The 23158-nt window shown below is 37.7% G+C and overlaps 1 protein-coding gene across 1 annotated transcript in view; it reads left to right on the top strand.

Annotated features, from left to right (window-relative positions):
• The window catches only part of LOC150088628 (putative lipid scramblase CLPTM1), a 179904-nt gene that overhangs the window by 145016 nt on the left and 11730 nt on the right, over window positions 1-23158 (top strand). The window contains exons 10-11 of the mRNA XM_090369595.1: window positions 1454-1589; window positions 15577-15744. Coding sequence (XP_090225721.1) covers window positions 1454-1589; window positions 15577-15744 — 304 coding nt within the window. The remainder of the gene's footprint in view (window positions 1-1453; window positions 1590-15576; window positions 15745-23158) is intronic.

Below are 23158 nucleotides of genomic sequence, written 5' to 3'. Positions count from 1 at the left end.
GGAGGGGGATTCAAGGTTGCAGACTGCTAATGTAACATAGAGTTTAGTTCGTTGTATCTGTGTGATACTGTAATTCAAGAAAGTCTTATTGGCAAAGAGAGGCATTCACACAGCTACTTGAGCCCGTAATTTTTTTAAAAAAAAATCTATTAGCATGATACAATTATGGATTTTATCATTCTTCGGTATTTATTCTTATCTGAAAAGAATATGAAAAAATTTTATAGGGCACAAAAAGTTATTCTTATGGGGGTTGGGGAGAGTGACAGAATAAGGTAGTGTTTAAGGCTTTTAAAATATTGAGTAAACTAAATTATGATGTCACCTTTACACTTAGTCACATGACAATACACAAGCAGGCTGTTTGTTTGTTTGTTATTTGGTTTTTAGGAGCATTAGCAACTAAGGCCATATTGCTCTGGGGATATGCGGTGGTCATTCCCTGACCTTTCTGCATCTGCTAATGTGCAGACTGCTAATGTAACATAGAGTGACCACCAAATCCTCCGTATTTGGTGGTCACGCACTCGAACCCCAGTCTAATCAAGACGCGTGTGCTACGTACTGCTGCTCCTGCCCACCTGGCTACGGAGGCGCCTACACAAGCAGCAGAAATATAAACTGATTGGTTAATTATAGATCTAAAAATTTTTCCTTAGTCAAAGAATGATTGACTATTGGAGTAAATTTTTACCTATTATTGTGGAAAGCAGGAGTTCAAAAAGGATTGCTTAAACACTTGAAAGAAATAGGTAAATATGAGCTGCTGTTGTGTAAATACTATTGCATATACTTTTTTTTTCTGACATAAAGACTTGTCTTGTGTGCTGGTAATTGCTTTTGACAACTTCATTGTATGTGTGGAAATGCTAAATTTTTATCAATGGCTCCCAAGTTTAGGAACAGAAATTAAAGGAGTGTGAATTTCTATATGCGATTAACTTTTATGGCCTTGGGCAATAAAAGTTTAGGAACACCTGATGAGCACCAGTCTTGGAGTTTGATTATCAAATAATTTGCTCAGTCATGTAGTTTTGAAATGCTACAGAAGTTTCATGGGTGCATGTAACTGACAATTGCCTTTTAAACTTTAGGAAAGTGTTATACAACAAGTAACACATTTAATGAGTATTTTTCAACAGTTTATTGTATATTTTAATAATTGAGTTGGCTTTCATTTCAAGTATTTCAATCACGTTAACCTGTGCTACATATAATTGAAGCATTATATCAGGCTGTTGAAACATCCATAATGAATAGTTTCATCAGTCTGATATAATGTTTGAATAGCGTGTTGCACAGATTATCTTGATTTAGTTTCTTCATTGTTATATCTGAAAAACAAGATGTTTGGTTTTAACTTTGAATTTAATAAAAATGTGTATTTTGAGAAGTTATTGTCTTTTTAAAGTGATATAAAGTCAGTTTCACTGTTTTTGCATTGTTTGCACAGATGGCATTCCGTTATCTATCGTGGGGTCTGTTTCCACTATTAGGTTGCTATGCAGTATATTCTCTTTTATACCTTGAACATAAAGGCTGGTATTCTTGGATCCTCGGTATGCTGTATGGTTTTCTTTTAACTTTTGGTAAGTAAATTGCTTTTTCTCTTTTTTAGATTAATATTACTCTAAAATAAAATAAGGCATTTTATATACTGCCATGTTTATATAAAGCATTTCCTGACAACATTTGGCCTCTTTTTAAAGAAAATATTCCAGAAAAACTGGTTGGTTTTAGAGGCTGCCATTTATATATCTGTGCTTCGAACTAAATAAAAATTTTTATTTGCAGTCCAATGAAAACTAAATTTATCATATATGTAACATTCCTTCCCCATCAGGGTGCTCAAGTACACCTTTGGTGGGGGGGGGAGAAATTTTTCCAGTAGTTGATTTGAGTCACCTGTTGATCTTTGAGGCTGTTGCAGACATTCTCTCAGATATGCCAGACAAGCTGTGCTTGCTACTTGGGAGTCTAAAACGCTAATGGAACTGCTATTCGGGTGAGACTCAAATCAAGTGGACCCAATTTCAGTGAAGTCAGGACTGTCTGTCTGTGACAGCCAAATCCTCTGCTTGCACCTTCACGATGTTGGGACTGGTAGTAATCCTGTGTATAACCCCCATACAAGCACACTGTGGGTGGCCACCCAGGTGTGAACCAACGTAAGCAGGGGTCAAGGTGTGGTGATGACTCATCAACCAGTGCAATACCACCACTTTGCTTATTGGAGGCTTGAAGTGGTGGAACCAATTTTTAGTCTCCAGAGCTAAGTTCTGGTCAACCCTTCTCCATCTCTTACACCATGACAAGATCCAAACTTCCTTATATTTCGAAGGTACAGCTCTAAAACAGTGTTCACAGGCCAGCCACTAGTTAGTACACAGGACCGAACCTATCAATAACTTTCTTCTTTTCCAATCTTGGAGGCTTCCGGATCAGTTAGTGTATAATCTCGCTACCTCTACTCTGCCAGATATTGACTGGAGGGAGTTCGAGTAGTGTGTATGCAAGGGGCATTGTCAGGGCCACGTTATCTCAAGAATCTGGGTATATTCTTACCACGTGTATGCCAGATCCAGAAATTTCATTAATTCATACAGTATGTCCTTCCCCCTACTTTTCTTTAGAATACCAGACAGTCCTAACCATACAGCCAACATGCTTGATCTTTTTCTCACAAATAACTCTTCTAAGTATGCGGTCGAAGTGAGTGGTCCTTTAGGCACCTCAGATCACAACTTGATTGTCTCTTCTCCAATGGAGCCTTTATCACATGGCTATTCCCAACTTTGTGTTTGGCATTACAAGAATGAAAAATGGGATGACCTGCAAAATTTCTTTTCCTTGGTCAGGTTACTGTTTCAAAACTTCTGATGTCAACGTTTGCTCAGATCATGTCAGCGAAATTATTTTGTTAGGAATGGAATCCTTTATCCCACACCCCACTTTAAAATCTTATCCTTTATCTAAACCTTGGTTTTCCAATAAATGTGCTAAGGCTGTTCAAGAGAAGAATGTGGCATATCATAACTGGCTTGCTTCCAATTCTTCAGTTTCATTTTCTGCCTGCACCAAAGTTCGCAACAATTGTAAAGCAGTTATTAATCAGTCCAAAATAGATTTTGTTTGAACAGGCTAAGAGTAGAAAACTTGCTTCTTGCCCCAATGGTAGCCGAGCATTTTGGTCTCTTCCCAAAGCTATTGGCCGCAACTTTTGCCCATCTCTGCTTCATTTCTTTTAAAACCAGATGGTTCTATTGTCACTTCAGCCAAGGATAAAGCTGATCTGCTAGCATCCCATTTTTCTTCCAACTCATGCATTAATGAACTTGGTAAAACACCTCCCACTATTCTCAAAACAATCCATTTAATGCCTCCTGTCAGAAAGATTTTGACGAATCTTGATGCTAAGAAAGCCCCAGGTCCTGATGGTATTTATCCACTTGTTCTCAAAACCTGTGCTCCTGTTCTTTGCTGCCTTTTTTCACTTTCTTTTTCTAAAGTGTTTTTCCTTCTGCTTGGAAATTTGCTCATATCCAGCGAGCCCCTAAAAAGGGTGACAAATCACTGTCATCCAATTATTGGCCCATTGCAATTACTTCTACTCTTTCTAAAGTAATGGAGAAATCAATTAACTGCCAACTCTTAAACTACCTAGAAACCTTCCGTCTGATCAGTGATTGCCAGAATGGATTCTGTCAGTGTCGATCCACTGGTGATATTCTGGCTAATGTTACCTATTTAGGGACAAATTCGATGAAACACAAGTAGTTGTTTTTGACATCTCAAAGGCTTTCGGTCGAGTTTGGCATAAAGGTCTTTGAAACAAGCTTCCATCTTATGGTTAGCCAACTGCTCTTTGTAATTGGTTATCTAGTTTTCTGTGACCGCTCACTGAGGGTGATGGTAGATGCCCCTCTGTCTTCTAACTTCTCCACTAATACTGGCATCCCCCAAGGTTCAGTTCTTTCCCCCACCCTTTTCCTCTTGTATATTAATGACCTTCTTCCATTGAACTGAAATCCTATCTATAGTTTTGCTGACGATAGCACATTGTATTCCACTTTCCGGTTTGAGAAGAAACCTCACCGTGCTGAATCAGCTTCAACTTCTCGAATATCTACTATCAATTCCTTAAATGCTGATCTCCAGGTAATACTCCAGTGGGGCAAAGACAACTTAGTTGATTTCAATCCTTCTAAAACTCAGTCCTGTCTTATATCTCGCAAAACGGATTCTTCTGCTCCTATGTTTATGTTTGGTGACACTCCGATTTCTAGGCGAGATGATATATCTCTTTTGGGGATTACCCTGACTTCTAATCTTCTTTGGCACAAGCACATTACAAATATTGCTTCCTCTGCATCTAAAAAACTTGGTTTTCTCTTTTGCTCTCTGTGTTACTTTTCTTCCAAACAGCAGTTCACTCTGTGGAAATCTGCCCTACCATGGAATATTATTCCTACATATGGGGTGGTGCTCCCAAAACCTCTTTCAAGCTTCTAGATTCCATTCAGAAGAGGGCAGCTAAGTTAATTAATGACTCATTAATTAGAGTCTCTCCACTCGCTGTCTCATAGATGTACTGTTTCTGCTGCATGCCTTTTCTACAGATACTTCCATGGGCACTGTTCTTCTGAATTGGCTTCTATAATTCCTTCTCTCTCTTTGAAAACAGTTCCAACATGTGCAGCCACCAGCCAACATCCATTTGCTGTTCAACTTCAAACTCACACAGCCAACTTTTCATCTTCCTTGTTTATTCATTCAACTGCTGTTTTCTGGAACAACCCTCTTTCATATGTATTTCCTGAAAATTACAGTCTACAGAAGTTCAATCTAATATCAACAGATATCTTCTTTTGTCTGCTCAACCTCTAACCCATGCATGTTACTAAATACTATAGGTTCTAATACCTCTCGTGTGTGGAGTTTAAAAAAAAACACACACACACATTTGTTTACAGTTGGATTAAAACCAAATTTCAAATTTGCAGTACTTTTGTGGAGCGGGGGGGGAGAAATAGTAAGACCCATTGAAACCGAATTTGTAGTGTTTAATTTACAATTTGGTTTGTTGGATTGTCTAGTCTAGTTACAGTAAAGTTATCTGAACTGGTATTATCTGATAAATCAGAAAAATCTATTCACCAAAAACATTAACTTAAGAGAAATTTCCACTAATAGAATCTGTCATGTGCCAGATTTTGTCAAGAAAATCAATGGAACATATAAATACAAGAAGGTTCAAAAAAAAAAAAAAAAAAATGATTTGTATTCACTAAGAAATAGTTGTGACATAAAGATAATTTTTTTTTTTTGTTTGATACCTTGAAATCTCTGTAGCAACCACACAAATTTTGGTTTTTATCTGACAATTTAATTTTTTTCTTTGCAGCACTGAATGAAGTGTCACAATGGATAAAGTGTAATACGGTTTAGTGATTCGGTTCCTCTTTCTGCAAGGGAAATTACTCAAAATAATCTGCAAATTAATGGTCATGTTTATGGAGAAGACTGCCCAGGTTGTTGCACATTGTTAAAAACAATTCAAATGCGGAAGAACCTGATTTTATGGTGAAGAAATTGCTGGATGCCCAGCAACTGCTGTAGCAGAAGAGTTTCAAAAATTGAGGCATTAATCCTGGAAGATTGTTATATTAGCATCAAAGAACTAGCTGAAGAGCTCCAAACTAGTGTACAGTCTGTGGAGAACATCATCCATCAACAGTTGCATATGAGTAAAGTGTCTGCTAGATGGGTTTCCAGACTTCTGACACCTTACTAGAAGAAGGAAAGGGCACAATGTGCTAGGAAAAACTGAAATATTGTTGCATCCTGCTTATTCCCTCAAACTTGGACCCACAGATTTCCTCTTTCCTGACCAGAAGACCTATCTTTGTGGAAAATGCTTTGTTGTACCTCAGTGGTTCCCAACTGGTGGTTTGCAAACTCCTGGGGATTCGCGAAAGTGTTCTAGGGGGTTTGCACTAAAAATTCTGTGATGGCGTCTGCTTAGATTTACATAGGTATATTATTGTAAACTACTAAATATAACTAATAATAAACAATAAAGTAAAATAAAATTAAATAAAAAGTAAATTGCCAAAGAAAGAAACTGCATCTCCCACAATTCCTTATAATTAGTTTACTCTCTTATAGTATATCATGTTAAATAAATGTTTTCCATACTAAATTTTTTTTTTTTTCATTTTCAAGGCCCATTGTTATGTATAGGTAATTTTTTTTTTTTTTTTTTTTTTTTTTTTTTTCAGAACATATAGTACTTAGTACCATGCATGGGTTGAAGGTTGAAAAGATGAAAGAAGATACTTGTTGACATTAGACTTGAACTTACATTGTAATTTTCAGGAAATACGTATGAAGGAAGATTGTTCCAGAAAATAGAAGTTGAATGAATAAATAGAAGTGTAAGAAAAAAGTTGGTTCTGTGAGTTTGAACTTGGACAGTAAAAGGATGTTGACTGGTTGCAATACGTGTTCGGACTGGTTTGAAAGAGAGAGCATGGATTATAGAAGCCAATTCAGAAGAACAGTGCCCATAGAAGTATCTGTAGAAAAAGCATGCAGCAGAAACAGAACGTCTATGAGACAGAGTGGAGAGAATCTCTTAGAGATGGGTCATTAATTATCCTAACTACCCTCTTTTGAATGGAATCTAGAAGCCTGCGAGAGGTTTTGGGGATACCAGATGTGGGAACAATATTCCATGGTAGGCTGGATTTGCTATTTCTACAGAGTCAACAACTGTTTGGAAGAAAAGTAACGCTGGGCGCAAAAGAGAAAACCCAGTTTTTTTAGATGCAGAGAATGTAATATTTGTAATGTTCTTTATGCCAAGAGAGATTAGAAGTCAGGGTAATCCCCAAGATCTTGCCTAGAAATTGAAGCATCATCGGAGATAAGCATAGGAGCAGAAGAATCCTTTTTGAAAGATATATGACATGCATGACTGAGTTTTAGAAGGATTGAAATTAAGCTATCCTTGCCCCACTGGAGAATTGCCTGGAGATTAGTGTTTAAAGATTTGGCAGTGGATACTCGAGAAGTTGAAACTGTTTGAGGGCAAGATTCACTCAAACTGGAAGGTGGAATGCAATGTGCTATCATCAGCAAAACTATGGATATGATTTCTGGTCAACGTAAGAAGGTCATTAATATATACAAGAGAAAGAGTGGGAGAAAGAACTGAACGTTGAGGAACGCCAGCATTAGTGGAGAAGTTAGAAGACAGAGAGCTGTCTGCCATCACATGCAGGGAGAAGTCAGAGAGAAAACTAGATACCCAATTACAAAGAACAGTGGCAAACCAAAGAATGAAAGCTTATTTAGAAGACCTTTATGCCAAACATGATCAAAAGCCTTTGAAAAGTCAAGAGTTTCACCAAACTTTTACATTGAATTTGTCCATAGATTGGTAACGTACACTTCCCTACCATTAATATCCAGACACCTGCCTTTAGACAAAAAAAGAGCTTTTATTTTATCATTTAATATTTTGTGCTGAAACCTTTTGCTTTTATGACAGCCTTCAATCTTCACAGCATACTCTCAACCAACTTTTTATAAATGTCAGGTGATATCTTCCTCCACTCGGACTTTATTGCAGGCCTTGTTTGGGTGATCTCGACGTGCATGTACCTGATGATCCAATACATCCCAGATGCTTGATAGGGTTCAGATCAGAACTCTGGGCTAGCCAATCCAACTTTTCCACACCCATGTCCTCAAACCACTCTGTTACGACCCGAGCAGTATTGCATGGCACGTTGTTTTTCTGATACAAGTATGGGCCTTCCCCAAAGTATTGCCATAGTGTTGGAAATGCATAATTGTCTGGAGTGTCCTGGTATTGCACAGCATTACAGCATTCATGGTTTTGTTGATCGTGACTAATGGGTCCAAGCCAAACCACGAAAGGAGCACCATACCATGACACTGCCTCCACCAAACTTCATTGTTAGAAGGAAGTCCACCAGTGCTGCAACCAGTCAAGGATGTTGACTGGTTGCAGCACATGTTCGGACTGCTTTGAAAGAGAGAGCAGGGATTATAGAAGCCAATTCAAAACTCACAGATCACCAAACTTCATTGTTAGATTTTTTAGATGCAGAGAATGTAATATTTGTAATGTGTTTTATGCCAAGAGAGATTAGAAGTCAGGGTAATCCCCAAGATCTTGCCTAGAAATTGAAGCGTCGGAGATAAGCATAGAAGCAGAAGAATCCTTTTTGCGAGATATAAGACAGGACTGAGTTTTAGAAGGATTGAAATTAAGCTAGCCATAGAGGGATACCGGATAGTAATGGTAGGGCACTGTAAGCCAGAATATCACCAGTGGAATGACACGGACGGAATCTATACTGGTGATCGTTGATCAGATGAAAGATTTCCAGATAGTTTATAGGAGTTGGTGGTTATATGGTTATTTCATTATTTTAGAAAGAGCAGAAGTAATTGCAATGGGACAATAATTGTATGGAAGGGATTTGTCACCCTTTTTAGGAGCTGGCTGGATATGAGCAAATTTTCAAGAAAAAGGAAAAACACCTTTGGAATAAGAAAGTGAAAAAAGATGACACAAAACAGGAGTAGGTTCAGGGGCACAGGTTTTGCATACATCAAGCTGAATGACTATGATGGCAACAAAAACAAAATTCTGCAATCTTTGTTATTATGTGCAAGAAATTGAAAAAATTCCATGTGATTTGTGAATTCCTTAAGAAGAATTGTTAATTTATTTTTAAAATTTTTAAAATCTTTTTAAATTGGGAATGCTATTTTTTAACTCTGAAGTATATTTATTTTTGTTCTCTTCAAATTAAGCTCATACATTTGGATACTTGGAGATAAACAGTACCTATGTTGGGAAATCATGCCTTTTATGGCATTAGCAATCAGTGTAGTTTTTTTTTAATTAATTGTGTTCACCTGTAATGCGAGTTACAATTACCTTGATTCTCTATGATTTTGCACACAGTCCTTAGAGAAGTGAATAGAAATATTTGGGAGTTTTTTCAATTATACAAGCTATTCGCAAGTTGCTGGACCAAATTCAAGACTTCGAATTTCATTATAGAAGTACAGTAAGTAAGGTTATAGTGATCACTGGTTATTAGGATCAGCTGCTTTAGAGAATCAAATTTCAAAGAACTGATTCAAATCAATAAAATGCACTACACTTTCATCGCCTATTAGAATCACATCTTTGGTTATAAGAATCAATTTTGAACACCTCTGTGATATTTTTCTAAAGCACATTTCTGAAGGTCACATTTCTAGGGGTCACAACAATTTGCAGTTTTCGGTTTATTGGGCCTTTTTGTTTGTACAATCTGTTATAAACTAGTTGCTACAGCTTTAACAGAAGAAGAAATTGCCCAGTCTGTTACTGATAATTTCGTCCAAGGAGGATGAAGATGAACCTGAACGAATTCCAATTACAAAATGGTAAATTTGTGAAGCTATAGCTGTCCTGAGGAGAGCATTGGAAGAAACTGGTGCAAGTGATCTTGAATATAGACTGTTATATGATATTAAAAAATCTATAGAGTTTGTAGTGATAATTTAAAACAATCTAAAATATGTGATATTTAAAATTATAATCATATTACAGAGTGTTGTTTAATTAAAATTATGTATATTAATTAAGTTTTGTGCGTAAGTATAAATTTATTTTTAATTTGCTAACCTGTAGATAAAAAAAAATTCTTCCAATTTTCACGCATCGTTTAATTGGTAATAAAGCGTAAATTCATGCTTTATATCTTTATTTTTATAGCTGGTGGATAATATTTGTCAATTTTCACTTATTAGAATCGTGTTTATTATAATCAAAATTCAATTTGCAAAGATAATCACTATACCCCTCCCCCCCCACACACACTTACTGTATTTTAAATAATCCATAATAAAATGTACATAAAACCCTATATTGTTGGTTGGAGAATGGTAGTGACTTCAAAATGTATCAAATTTTGAATAATCCACAATTGCATTCCACCTTCTAGTTTGAGAAACCTTGCCCTGCACAAACAGCTTTAACTTCTCAAATATCTACTACCGTTTCCTTAAATGCTGATCTCCAGGTAATTTTCCAGTGCAGCAAAGCTAATTTGTTGATTTCAGTCTCCTTAAAACTCAGCCCTGTCTTATATCTCACAAAAAAGGATTCTTCTGCTCTGCTTATTGATTTCTAGACAATCAATAAGACACAGAAGCCTGTGGCAGATATAAGCTAGTCTGTAATCAAGTCACAAAGGAGGTTAGGCAGGCTAAGGCAGATTACAAGGAATCCTTGGCAAAAGATGCTAAGAAAAACAGCAAGGATTTCTTTACTTATATAAACTCTAAAAGGAAGGGGATGAATCTGATTGGTCCACTTGACATCAGTGGTTCGACTGTTGATGATCCTGCTCAGATAGCAAACAAACTGAATGAGTATTTTGCATCTACATTCACACATGTGGAATTATTAAGGTTTGAAAATGGCAGAAGGTTATCAAATTGTAGCAGGATACTTAATGATTTTGTAATAACTGAGAGCAAAGTGGAGGAAAAATTGTTGAAGTTAAACATAAGAAAAGCCTAATGAAGTTAAACCTAATGACAAGTAAACACATGGGTTGTGTTAGGGTAGCTAAGAATAGAAACAGGTGCAGGTATACTTGCGTGTACACCAATGCTAGGAGTTTAGTAAATAAATTTGATGAATTTGAGGTATTGCTCAAAACATCGAAGGCAGATATTGTTGGGATATCAGAGACGTGGTGTCACACAGATATAAGGGATGCGGAACTGCAATTTGGGGAGTACAACGTCTACAGAAAGGATAGACAGGATAGGAAGGGGGGAGGTGTTATGCTATTAGTTAAGAAACACATAAAAACCAAGGAAGTGAAGCCAGTCGACATCGCTGGACAGTGCAGTGTGGAGTCAGTTTGGTGTGACATAAACATTGGGAGATCAAAATTGAGAGTAGGAGTGTGCTATAGGCCTAATGACTCTGATGAGTATAATAAGGAACTGTACAGGGAAATAGAATGGGCCAGTAAATCAGAGTGTCTTATAATGGGAGATTTTAATTTCCCAGATATTGACTGGAATTTGGGGGCTGGATACTCACACACTAGCAGGGCTTTTGTGGATTTATTGGATGATTGTTTTCTACATCAGCATGTTCGGGAGGCAACTAGAGGGAGCAATACTCTTGATTTGATTATCAGCAGTGATTCTTCATGCATTAAGAATCTGCAGATAAATGAACCACTAGGTGGCAGTGATCACAGTGTGCTGAAGTGGGATTTACTCAAAGAGGTAACTACCATTAGGGGTAAAGGGAAGGGTTATTGCTTCCGTAAAGGCGACTACGATGGACTGAGACAGTATTTAAATTCTATACAGTGGGACCAACTGATGATGTTACCAACAGCAAATTCAAAATGGGAAGCATTCAAAGAACTTATCTTGGAAGCTACTAGGCTTTACATACCAACTAAGAAATATTGTTCAAGGTTTAGGCCAAAATGGATGTCAGATGAACTAATGAGGCATATGGCAGAGAAGAAAAATGCATGGGATACTTACAAATTAACACATGACACAGAAGCCTATGATAGATACAAGTTGATATGCAACCAAGTTACAAAGGAGGTTAGGCAGGCGAAGGCAGATTACGAGAAATCCTTGGCAAGGGATGCAAAGAAAAACAGCAAAGAGTTCTTTACTTATGTAAACTCTAGTAGGAGAGGGATGAATCAGATTGGTCCTCTTGATATTGATGGGTCAAGTGTTGATGATCCTGCTCAGGTAGCTAACAAACTAAATGAATATTTTGCATCGACATTCACACATGAGGAGTTATTCAGCGAGGGGAATGCCAGAGGTGTATTCAACTCTAGCAGTAAGTTACAGAATCTTGAAATAACTGGGAGTAAAGTGGAGGAGAAACTGTTGAAGATAAACACAAGAAAGGCACCCGGGGTGGATGGGATCTATCCAGTTATATTAAAGGAGGCAGCAAAGGAAGTAAGCAAACCCTTAGCCATAATTATGAGAGCTTCCTTGGACTCAGGGGAGGTACCCATAGACTGGAAATGTGCAAATGTGACCCCAATTCACAAAGGAGGATCAAAGGCTGACACAAGTAATTATAGACCTGTGAGCTTAACTTCTGTTCCAGGAAAATTAATGGAGGCACTGGTTAAAGAAGCACTGCAGGATCATTTAGACAAGACTTCAGTTATAGCTCAGACACAGCATGGTTTTGTTAAGGGGAAGTCTTGCCTGACCAACTTGATTGGATACTATGATGCAGTCACAAAAGAACTGGATGCAGGGAATAACTTTGATATTATATACTTGGATCTTAGAAAGGCTTTTGATACTGTTGCACATGGAAGACTGCTACACAAATTGGAGCAGTGTGACATTGGAGGCAAATTACTGCTATGGATAAAGGGGTGGTTGAGGGGGAGAAGACAGAGAGTGGTAATCAATGGACACTGCTCATCGTGGACTGATGTTATTAGTGGAGTCCCTCAGGGCTCAGTGTTGGGTCCATTATTGTTTTCTGTATTTATAAATGATATTGATGATGGTATATCGGGATTAATGTCCAAGTTTGCAGACGATACAAAGGTTGGCAGGGTTGTCAAGGACACTACTGACACTATGCTGCTGCAACAGGATCTGGAAAGGTTGAGCAGATGGGCTGAGAGGTGGCAAATGAAGTTTAACATTGACAAATGTAAAGTACTACACATGGGAAACAGCAACCCCAGAGCAACGTATCAACTCTGTGGTACAACACTGACAGTGGTAGAGAATGAAAGGGACTTGGGGGTGGTTGTGCAGGCAGATATGAAGTTCTCTGAGCAGTGCAGATGGGCTGCAAGAGTAGCTCATGGAGTATTGTCAATGATATACAGGAATTTTTCCAGCAGGGATAAGGAGGTGATTATTCCATTGTATAAGGCGATGGTCAGGCCACACCTAGAGTACTGTATACAGGTCTGGAGGCCTCATTTCAAGAAGGATGTAGAGCTGCTGGAACGAGTACAGAGAAGGGCAACAAGATTAGTGAATGGAACAAAGGGGTGCTCTTACGAAGAACGGCTTAAGTTTTGCAAATTACAGTGTCTGGAGACTAGGCACCAGCGAGGTGATCTGATAGAGGTGTATAAAGCCTTGAATGGTTTAAGCATGCTCAATGCTGATGGGATTCTTCCTCTAGCTCAGAATAATCACCTGAGAGGGCATAAATTCAAATTGAGGAAAGACAGATGTAGGATAGACGTGCGGAAATTTGCCTTTAGCCAGCGGGTGGTTGGTTGGTGGAACAGACTGCCATCCCTTGTGGTGGAGGTTGATAGCCTAAATAAGTTTAAGGCTCAGCTGGACAGGTATTTTGAACGAACAGAGGGGTGAAGTGGAAGTGGGTTTTTTTTTTTTTTTTTGGCTGATACTGCATAAGCTTGCTTTCTTGCATCAAATGCCTCTACTAATGCTAATGCTAATGCTAAAGCACCTGGGGTGGATGGGATCTATCCAGTTATATTAAAGGAGGCGGCAGAGCAACTAAGCAAACCCTTAGCCATAATTATGAGAGCATCCTTGGACTCAGGGGAGGTTCCCACGAACTGGAGATGTGCAAATGTATCCCCAATTCACAAAGGGGGATTGAAGGGTGACACGAGTAATTACAGACCAGTTAGTTTAACTTCTGTTCCGGGTAAAATAATGGAGTCACTGGTTAAAGATGCATTGCAGGATCATCTAGACAAGACTGCAGCAGTAATTCAGACACAGCATGGGTTTGTTAAGGGAAAATCTGACAAATTTGATAGGATATTATGATGTGGTTACAAAGGAACTGGATGCAAAAAATAATTTTGATATCATATATTTGGATTTCAGGAAAGCTTTTGACACTGTTGCGCATGGAAGACTATTGTACAAATTGGAGCAGAATGGTGTTAAGGGTAAGTTGCTACAATGGATAAAAGGATGGTTGAGTGGGAGAAGACAGAAGGTGGTAATCAATGGGTGCTGCTCTTCGTGGATTAATGTTATTAGTGGAGTCCCACAGGGTTCGGTGTTGGGTCCACTGTTGTTTTGTATATTTATCAATGATATTGATGAAGGTATATCAGGCTTAATGTCGAAGTTTGCAGATGATACAAAGGTTGGCAGAGTTGTTGATGACAGCAATGGCAGTGTGCTACTGCAACAGGATCTAGATAATTTGGGCAGATGGGCTAAGAAGTGGCAACTGAAGTTTAACCTTGACAAATGCAAAGTACTGCATATGGGTAGAAGTAACCCCAGAGAAATGTACCAACTGTGTGGTACTACACTGAAGGTGGTAGAAAATGAAAAAGACCTGGGAGTAATCGTGCAGTCAGATATGAAGTTTTCTGAGCAATGCAGATAGGCTGCCAGGGCAGGTCATGGGGTTTTGTCAATGATATATGGGAATTTTGCTAGCAGGGAAAAGGAGGTGATTGTTCCTCTGTATAAGGCAATGGTCAGGCCATGCCTTGAGTACTGCGTACAGGTCTGGAGGCATCATTTTAGGAAGGATGTAGATTTGCTTGAGCGTGTACAGAGAAGGGTAACAAGATTGGTGAGGGGAATGAAGGGATCCTCTTACCAAGAGAGGCTTAAGTTCTGCAAATTGCAGTGGCTGGAGACTAGGCACCTGCGTGGTGGTCTAATCTAGGTGTATAAGGCCTTGAATGGGTTGAGCACGCTGAATTCTGATGGGATCCTTCCACATGTTCAGATTACGAACCTAAGGCGGTATAAATTCAAATTAAGAAAGGACATATGTAGAATAGATTTGTGGAAATTTGCCTTTAGCCAGCGGGTGGTTAACTGCTGGAACAAACTTCCATCTGTCATTGTGGAAGTTGATAGGTTGAATAATTTAAGGAGGAACTGGACAGGCATTTGGAGGAAATGGTGTGGTTTTTTTTTTTTTTTTGGCTGATGCCGCATAAGCTCACATTCACTTTCTTGCATCACATGCCACTACTACTACTACTTCACACAATGAATTCCAGAAACATTAATCGCTTAACTCAAAGAATACATGTACAGGGTAGGATTTGTCTGGTAGCAGTTAATTTAATATAAACTTTAAATTTAAATTATGCAAATATCACTATTAATGATTTTGCATTGATGAAAGTACAAAGATTGATGTTTATATAATATAATTGAAAAGTTGACTTTAAATTACCTAAATTAAATTACCATAAATTATCTGTACAAGATAAATTACTAGGTAATTTTATCATGTGCAGATATTCCTTGAGTTATTCATATTCGAATAATTAATCTGTTAAATGAGTTAAGTGTTTAGGCTTTTGAGGGATATAAATTTTAATTACTAGTAATTGAAATTCCATTGCTGTACTACATTTGTTTTTAAGCTTTTTTTGGTGTAAGGTTTTCAATATTCATTTGTAATAAAAATATATTTAATGTTTAGCAGCTCATTCTGGTAAGCTTCAGATAATAATGAGGAAAAAAATTATATTTTAGGTTTCATCATGATGACTCCACAGTTATTTATCAACTATAAGTTAAAATCAGTTGCACATTTGCCATGGCGTATGCTGACATATAAGTTCCTGAATACATTTATTGATGACATATTTGCCTTTGTTATTAAAATGCCAACCATGTATCGATTAGGATGTTTTAGAGATGGTAAGTATTTTCACTTCATTCAGAAATAATGCTTTTTTATCTGAAAATGGGCAAAATGTAGTCCTTAAAGAAAACCCTAATTAATTTATATTTATAACAGGAAATTGCTGATTTGATATTATCCTTTTGTTTTTGTTTGTTTGTTTTGTCCTATAAAACTTGGAAACCTGGAATTAGGTTGCTGCTGCCTTCATAATTCACTTGACTCCTTAAATCATATGTAAAAGAGAATTAAGTAACAGTGTTTGTGCTCTTTTGTATATATAGCCAGCTCAAACTGACACATCTGTGGGAGCAGCCATAATCCTCACATCCACTCTCTGTCCTGTTACTGCTTGAATGCAGTATTTTTACAGCTGAACTCTATGTAATCAAGATGGCTTTGACTGTTCTTAACCTTTTAAGTTCACAGATCATAATATATACAGACTCATTAAGTGCAGTATGGCCCTACAAAATAAGTCGCAGGATTTCCATCCACTTCTGACACTAATCAAATCTCAATTACTTCACCTCACTGAAAACAAACTGACTGGATGCTTGGGCATGTTGAAATATTGGAAACTAGTGTGCAGATCAAGAAATAATCACAGCCACCCACTGGATTTGATTCCATCCCAGTTCTTTACACTGATTATAAGCCAAACATAAGATGGATATGTACCAAGGTCCAGCTTCCAATTAAATAGATATGAATAGGATGTGCTTGCAAGAGCAATTGGGGGTATACACATTTTATGCACCTCTTTTTACTGCTGGTGTGGATTCCCCCCCCCCCACAGCTTGTACTGCAGTTCCGTACTTACCATTAAGCATATTCTGATTGAACATATGCATTACCATTCAGCCAGAATCACATCTTTCAGATCACTGCTTAACTTAAATGAACCTTTGTAACTGAATAATATTTTTGGAGATGAGGCCAGTTTATCAGCATTTTAGCTATCTAAAAATGATTAACTTGTATAATTGCTTCTAGCTATGTTTCATTCCATACGTTGAGCAACACTCCCTAATGGGTGTAACTTGACCATAGCAGCCCCTGTGCCCTTAAATGTGTGAGCTGCTACGGTACGATAAAATGGAAATTTTATTGAACCATATCATTCACATATGTAGAGTCCGACCATTGGGACCTCCTTTAATATCATTCGATTGATCCCACCCACCTCTGGTGCCTTTTTTTACATTTAATTTTAACAAATTCCTGTTCACTTCTTGGTTATCACCAAATTATTTAGCACTCTATTAGAATTTAATAAACTTCTAGCATCCCCATCCCAAAAAAATGCAGAATACCTATTCAGTTTGTCAGAAACCTGAGCAGGATCATCAACAGTTAAGCTATTCATATCTAGTAGACCAATGTAGTTTATCCCCTTCCTTCTGTTGTTTACATAAATAAAGAAGTCTTTGCTACTTTTATTTGCAGCTTTTATTTTCATTGCCAGGGACCTCGTATAATTTGCCTTGGCTTGCTTAACTGCCTTCATGACTTGATTGCAGACTGTTTATATCTACTGTAGGCTTCTCTATCACCTGATAATATGTATGCATTATATGTAATTTTTCTTCTCTGCCATGAGTTTCATCAGTTCATCTGACATCCATTTAGACCTCAGCCATAACAGTATCTCTTAACTGGTATAAAAAGCTGTAGCTTCTGCAATTACTTTCCTGGATGCTTCCCATTTAGAATTTGCTGTTGGTAACACTTATTTTGTCCCACTGCATAGAACTTGAAGATTGTCTGAGGCTGCTGTAGCCACCTTTTTGAAAGCAAAAGCCCTTCCCTTGAAATTAGTTACATCTTTAAGTACAGGTAGGTCCCGTTTTACGATGGTCCATTTTACGACTTTTCACATTAACGACTCAAAATATTACCTGAAAAAATTGAAAATAACAAAAAAATACAACTCAGTAACATGTTGCAGCAACACCTGCAAGTCCAAACACGCACTAGGTGTTTCTTTTGTTTTTCGTGGTGCATTGTGGGTGGAATGATAGCTACACCAAGAGTTATTATTAATAGCCATATGGTGCAAGGAAGCCTGAGGCTTATGCTGCACCAGGAAAAAAAAAATTCCCAAGTTACCCTGAGAGAGAGAGAGAGAGTCAAAAGTAGAAGGGAATCACAAGAAAGAGAAGAATGATGGTATCCAGCTCAGGACCCTGGGTGTGCCAAGCCTATATTCACCAGATGTGAGCCTCCGGGGTTCTTTGTTCACTTTCATTGTGCCATGTTCATTTCATCGTGAATTTTCCCTCAATTGTTAACGGGTTACACAGTGTTATTTCTCATTAATAATAATTTTTGTGTAACCATGAACTCTAAGTGTAGGCAGTTTCTATGTCAGGGGAGGGGGCAAAAAGAGTGTAAAACACTAACAGTTAAGGAGAAAAATGGATGTGATCGTCACATGGAGTCTGGTGAGCATCAGTCGGATGTGTGTAAGGCATTGAGTTTAGCACCTTCTACTCTATGAACAATGTTGATAAAATAAAACGCGCACACAGGGATAACAAGTGTGTCATCCTCCAGAACAACTTATTCATGCAGTGAGACAATGGAAAAAATGGAGAAATTGTTAGTGTTGTGGGCTGATGATATGAACCAAAATAAAATTCCTGTTACACAGGTGGTAATTCTGGACAAGGCAAAGTCGATATTTGATGAAATATGTGAGGAGTCTGGTAGCACTGCAACATTTACAGCCAGCAAAGGGTGGTTTCATCAGTTTAAAAACTATTGTAAAATTCACAATGTGAAAGTGTCTGGTGAGGCTGCTAGTGCTGACGTTGCAGTGGTGGAAGAGTATCCTTCTGAATTTAAACGCTTAATAGACGAAGGCAACTACCACCCTGATTTAGTTTTTAATGTGGACAAAACGGGTAGTGGAGTCATCACTTGAGTAAATATGTACTCCACAGGACCAAAGTAAAATTTTATTTTATTAATTATTTTATATATAAGTATAAATAAAACATGTTCATTAAATGTTTAAAATATTTAATTATTTATAAAGAACAGAAATATTAGTGCATATTTGGAAAAATTTTGGGAATTTTGGAACCTATCTCATTCAATCACATTATAATTTGGTCTTGTTTTATGACTTTTCACGTTACGACCCTGTTTTGCTGGAATCTAACCATGTCGTAAAACGGGTCCTACCTGTATACCCCACTTTAAAACACTGTGATCACTGCCATTTAGTGGGCAGATTAATTCATGAAGCAGCGAAGCTGATAACTCATTTTGTCATGTGAACTTTTCTTGCTAATTCTTATGTATTTTCTGTTACTAAATTCAAAAATTCCAATAGAATTTCTTTATCATTCACAATGTTTATATGTGATACAAAGTTAATTAGTAATAGAGTGTGGTTTTACAAAATTAATGAATGTGTAGAAAGGGTTGTTCTGTGTACTGTGGTGTGACAGGCTGAGGCATGTTGAAACCTCTTTACTTGTAGTACAAAGCTGTTCAAGCAAGTTTATACCAGACATAATATTGCTTACTTCTGCAGAGTAGACTGTTCTCTCAGTTGTGTGCTGGACATTTTGGTTAAAGTCTAACGACTTTAACCAAACGACTTTGTTTGTGATCCTTTTCTTTAAGTGTTATGCATCCTTTTTAAGTGCATTTACAACCTAAGGTGCCTCATAAATGTATCAGTTATTCTAATAGTTTTTGTCATTTATATGTCATTTAGCTGATTTAAATCACAGAGACAAAACTTCAATCCTCTAGTTAAAAAAAAAAAAAGCATACAAACTTTATTTTGAATGTAAAGTGGATGATTGAGATAAGTCTTGGGTCCCCTCATTTCTGATATATCAGTTGTGTTAAATTCCTTACTTCCTGGTTAAATGGATCTCACTGTCATGTGCCATTTTCAGTTCTTATAATTTGGAGGGAACCAAAAGATCATTCTATAGATAGTTATTTTCGTTTAACAAACATTTCATGGATTACTTCTGAATCAAAACATACTGAAAAATATCCAAATGTACCATCACCTTTAAGACCTGTTTTTCATGATGAAGAACTGCCTATTCAAAAACCACCTGAAATTTTTAACTTGAATGACGAAGATGAACCAGATGATTCTGAGTTTAATGGTGAGACTCAGAATGACTATGGAGAAGACAAGCAAATTAATAACCTACATATGAAGTGACATCTTGTCCTTGGAACCACACTTAATATCTCAAGAGGAACTAAATGATCTTGTTTATGAAATATAAAAACTTAATATTTCAAGAGGAACTAAATGATCTGAACTTTCAGCTTCCAGGCTGAAAGGATGGAATTTCCTGCAAGAGACATCAAAATATGCTCTTTTTGTAAATGTCAGCAAACATTTATACATTTATTTTCTCGAGAAGGTGATTTGGTTTACTGAAGTAATGTAAATTCTCTAATGTAAACTCTAGGACACCTGCAAAATCCAGCTGAATGGTAGTTATTCATCAATTCCTCAAATATCAGTTTGAAAGCAATGTTTCTCCGTTACGGAAATACGTTACCTTAGCACATGCTGCACAAGTAAAAGAAATCTATGATAACATGCTATAACAACATGATACTTCTCTTGACAAGCATCAAATAGGAGCAGTTTTCGTGGCTATCTATGGTGACCTTAAAGTGATTGCTCTTTAACTAGGCCTACAAATGGGTTGCACCAAATATTGCTATTTTATTTGTGAATGGGCACCTCCGTAGCCAGGTGGGCGGGAGCAGCAGTGCATAGCACATGCTTCTTGATTAGACTGGGGTTTGAGCCCGTGACCACCAAATACAGAGGATGCAGAAAAGTCAGGGAATGACCACTGCATATCCCCGGAGCAATATGGCCTTAGTTGCTAATGCTCCTGAAAAACAACAAACAAACAAACAACAAACATTTGTGAATGGGACAGTAGAGATAAAAAAAAAAGCCATTATGTTAAAAATACAATGACCTCACAAAAAAAGATACACAGACTCCCTCAGCTGTGTCTGCCATAAGGAAGAATTTCTCATCTTCCCATCCAGTCTTGAAATACATTTATTCCTAGTTAATCTCCTGCAACGTGTCCAATCAGTCAATCAGTTTTTTCTGGTTACCTGGTCATTCTGGCATTCCAGGAAATGAAAGTGCTGACTTTGCTGCTAAACATCCTCAGGTTCCTTACAGCGACTAGAAGCCAATCATTCGCAAAGCGTGCTACAACAACTGGTCACAGATCTGGAAAAGTAACACCAACAATAAACTTTACCAGATAAAACAAGATCCAAAGCTGTGGCTTGCTAGCTTCCAACCAAACAGAAGAGAGGAAGTGGTATTGGCACGACTCAGAATTTGACACATTCATCGTACACATCTCTTCCTGCTATTGGGAGAAAATGCACCTCTGTGTTCATCCTGTCAGACGCAATTTACGGTCTGTCATTTTCTGGTTGATTGTCCCTTACTTTCAACCATCTGCTCTAACACTTTCAAATCATTGAACATTGAATACATTGAACATCTCTCATGATTTATTGCACTTCATAGGAAATGAAGCAAACATAGAAGAACTTTTGATGTTCCTAAAATATATTGACCTGAACAGGAGCATATAATTTAACCTCTATAACTATTGTTGCCTGTAAATAAACAGGAACAGACACAATTTGGCCTCAGTAGCCCTTGTGTCAATAAGCTCTATACCAACAACAACAACAACAACAACAACAACACCACAAAAAAAGAACTTATTCCAGAAAAGAAAAAAGTTACAAACAAACCATTGGTTACTCCTGATAAAGTTTTATTATGTATTAAACTTGGTTTAATGAAACGTTTTTTCAATGGAATGGTTTGAAATGGAGCAGGCTTTCTTTATCTTAAAGAGAAATTTACTGGAGTCAGTGAGAACAAAATTAAAGAGGACATTTTTGGAACTCCAAAAAGAAAACTTATTAAAGATGAAAATCTTGAAGAACAGTTAAATGAAGTTGAACAAACTGCATGTTGCTAATTTAATAAAAGTTATTGAAAACTTTTTTGGGAAATTTCAAGGCTGAAAATTGCCAAGAAATAATCGATGAGCTTCTCAAGGCTTGTCAAGTTATGGGATGTAATGTGTCCCTAAAGATCCATTTTTTGGATACACATTTGGATTTCTTCCTAAAAAAAACCTAGGAGCTGTCAGCAACGAGCACTGGGTGATGGACAAAAACTGATTTAATATTTGAAATCAGCACATAAAATATTTTTTGGTCCTTCAGGTTGTCACAGACATTCTCTCAGATATGCCAGACAAGCTGCGCTTGCTACCTGGGAGTCCAAAATGCTGACGGAACTGATGTTCAGGTGACACACAAGTCAAGTGGACCCAGTTTCGGCGAAGTCCGGACGGTCTGTGACAGCCAAATCCTCTGCTTGCGCTTTCACGATGGTGGGACTGTTAGTAATCCTGGGTATAACCCACATGTGCAAGCACACTGTGGGTGACCACCCAGGTGTAAACCAACGTAAGCAGGGATCGAGGTGTGGTGGCCACACCACATGGAGGAATGCCACCCCCTCTGTGTTACTAGGCAATACTGTGCAAACTACTCTGGTTCAAAAGGACATTGTTTTATTAGGAGACTCCATTGTTGGGGAAACGGGGAATATTTTTTGTAATAAGGATAGATGGGGAAGAACCAGGGTATGTCTGCCAGGAGCAACTATTAATGATGTCACCAACAGATTGTCAGATTTTAAGGGGGGTAAAGAGAATATTATTATTCATGTGGGGTCTAATGACATTAAGCGTACACGATCTGACAATTTATTGGAAAAATACAGAACCATGCCGAGGAAATGCCGCGAGCTAGGCCACAATGTCTGTGTGTCTGCAATTCTGCCCAGACACAATAGGAGGGATTATATGTTAAAAGCCTTGTGGATTAACTCAAGACTTGAAGGACTCTGCAAGGCTTTAGGGGGGGAAATTTCTGTCAGCATGACAGAAATTTCCCACACTTGTAGGTAGAAGGAATTTGTTTTGTAGAGACGGGATACACTTAAACAAAGGTGGTGCAAAAGTTTTTGCCAGTATTATTGAGGATACCTTAAAGGTTCAGGGAAACTGCTAGTTAGGGGGTGGGGGTGGGGGGTGGATGTGGATAATACTGACACGCGTTTATCTGATAATATTGGTCAAAGTAACTCTTGCACATACCTCAAGAGTTCTTATCTGCTACCCCAACTGGACATATTATCTAGATGTTCCAGGGGCAGAAATGTTTCAAGTGAGCGGGTAGCTAATGCCAGGGAAGAGAGCCTAAAAATCCTTCAAGGGTTGTGTTAGGGTTGTTAAATATACAAGAACAGTAAGTCTTAATTGTTTATATAGTAATGTTAGAAGTGTTGTCAATAAAATGAACGAATTCGAA

The sequence above is a fragment of the Mastigoproctus giganteus genome, chromosome 3 (genome assembly GCF_048544385.1).
Source record: "Mastigoproctus giganteus isolate SK-2022 chromosome 3, ASM4854438v1, whole genome shotgun sequence".
NCBI classification, from domain to species: Eukaryota; Metazoa; Arthropoda; class Arachnida; order Uropygi; family Thelyphonidae; genus Mastigoproctus; species Mastigoproctus giganteus.
The sequence above is the reverse complement of the archived record's forward strand: the minus strand, read 5'-3'. Positions and strand labels throughout refer to the sequence as shown.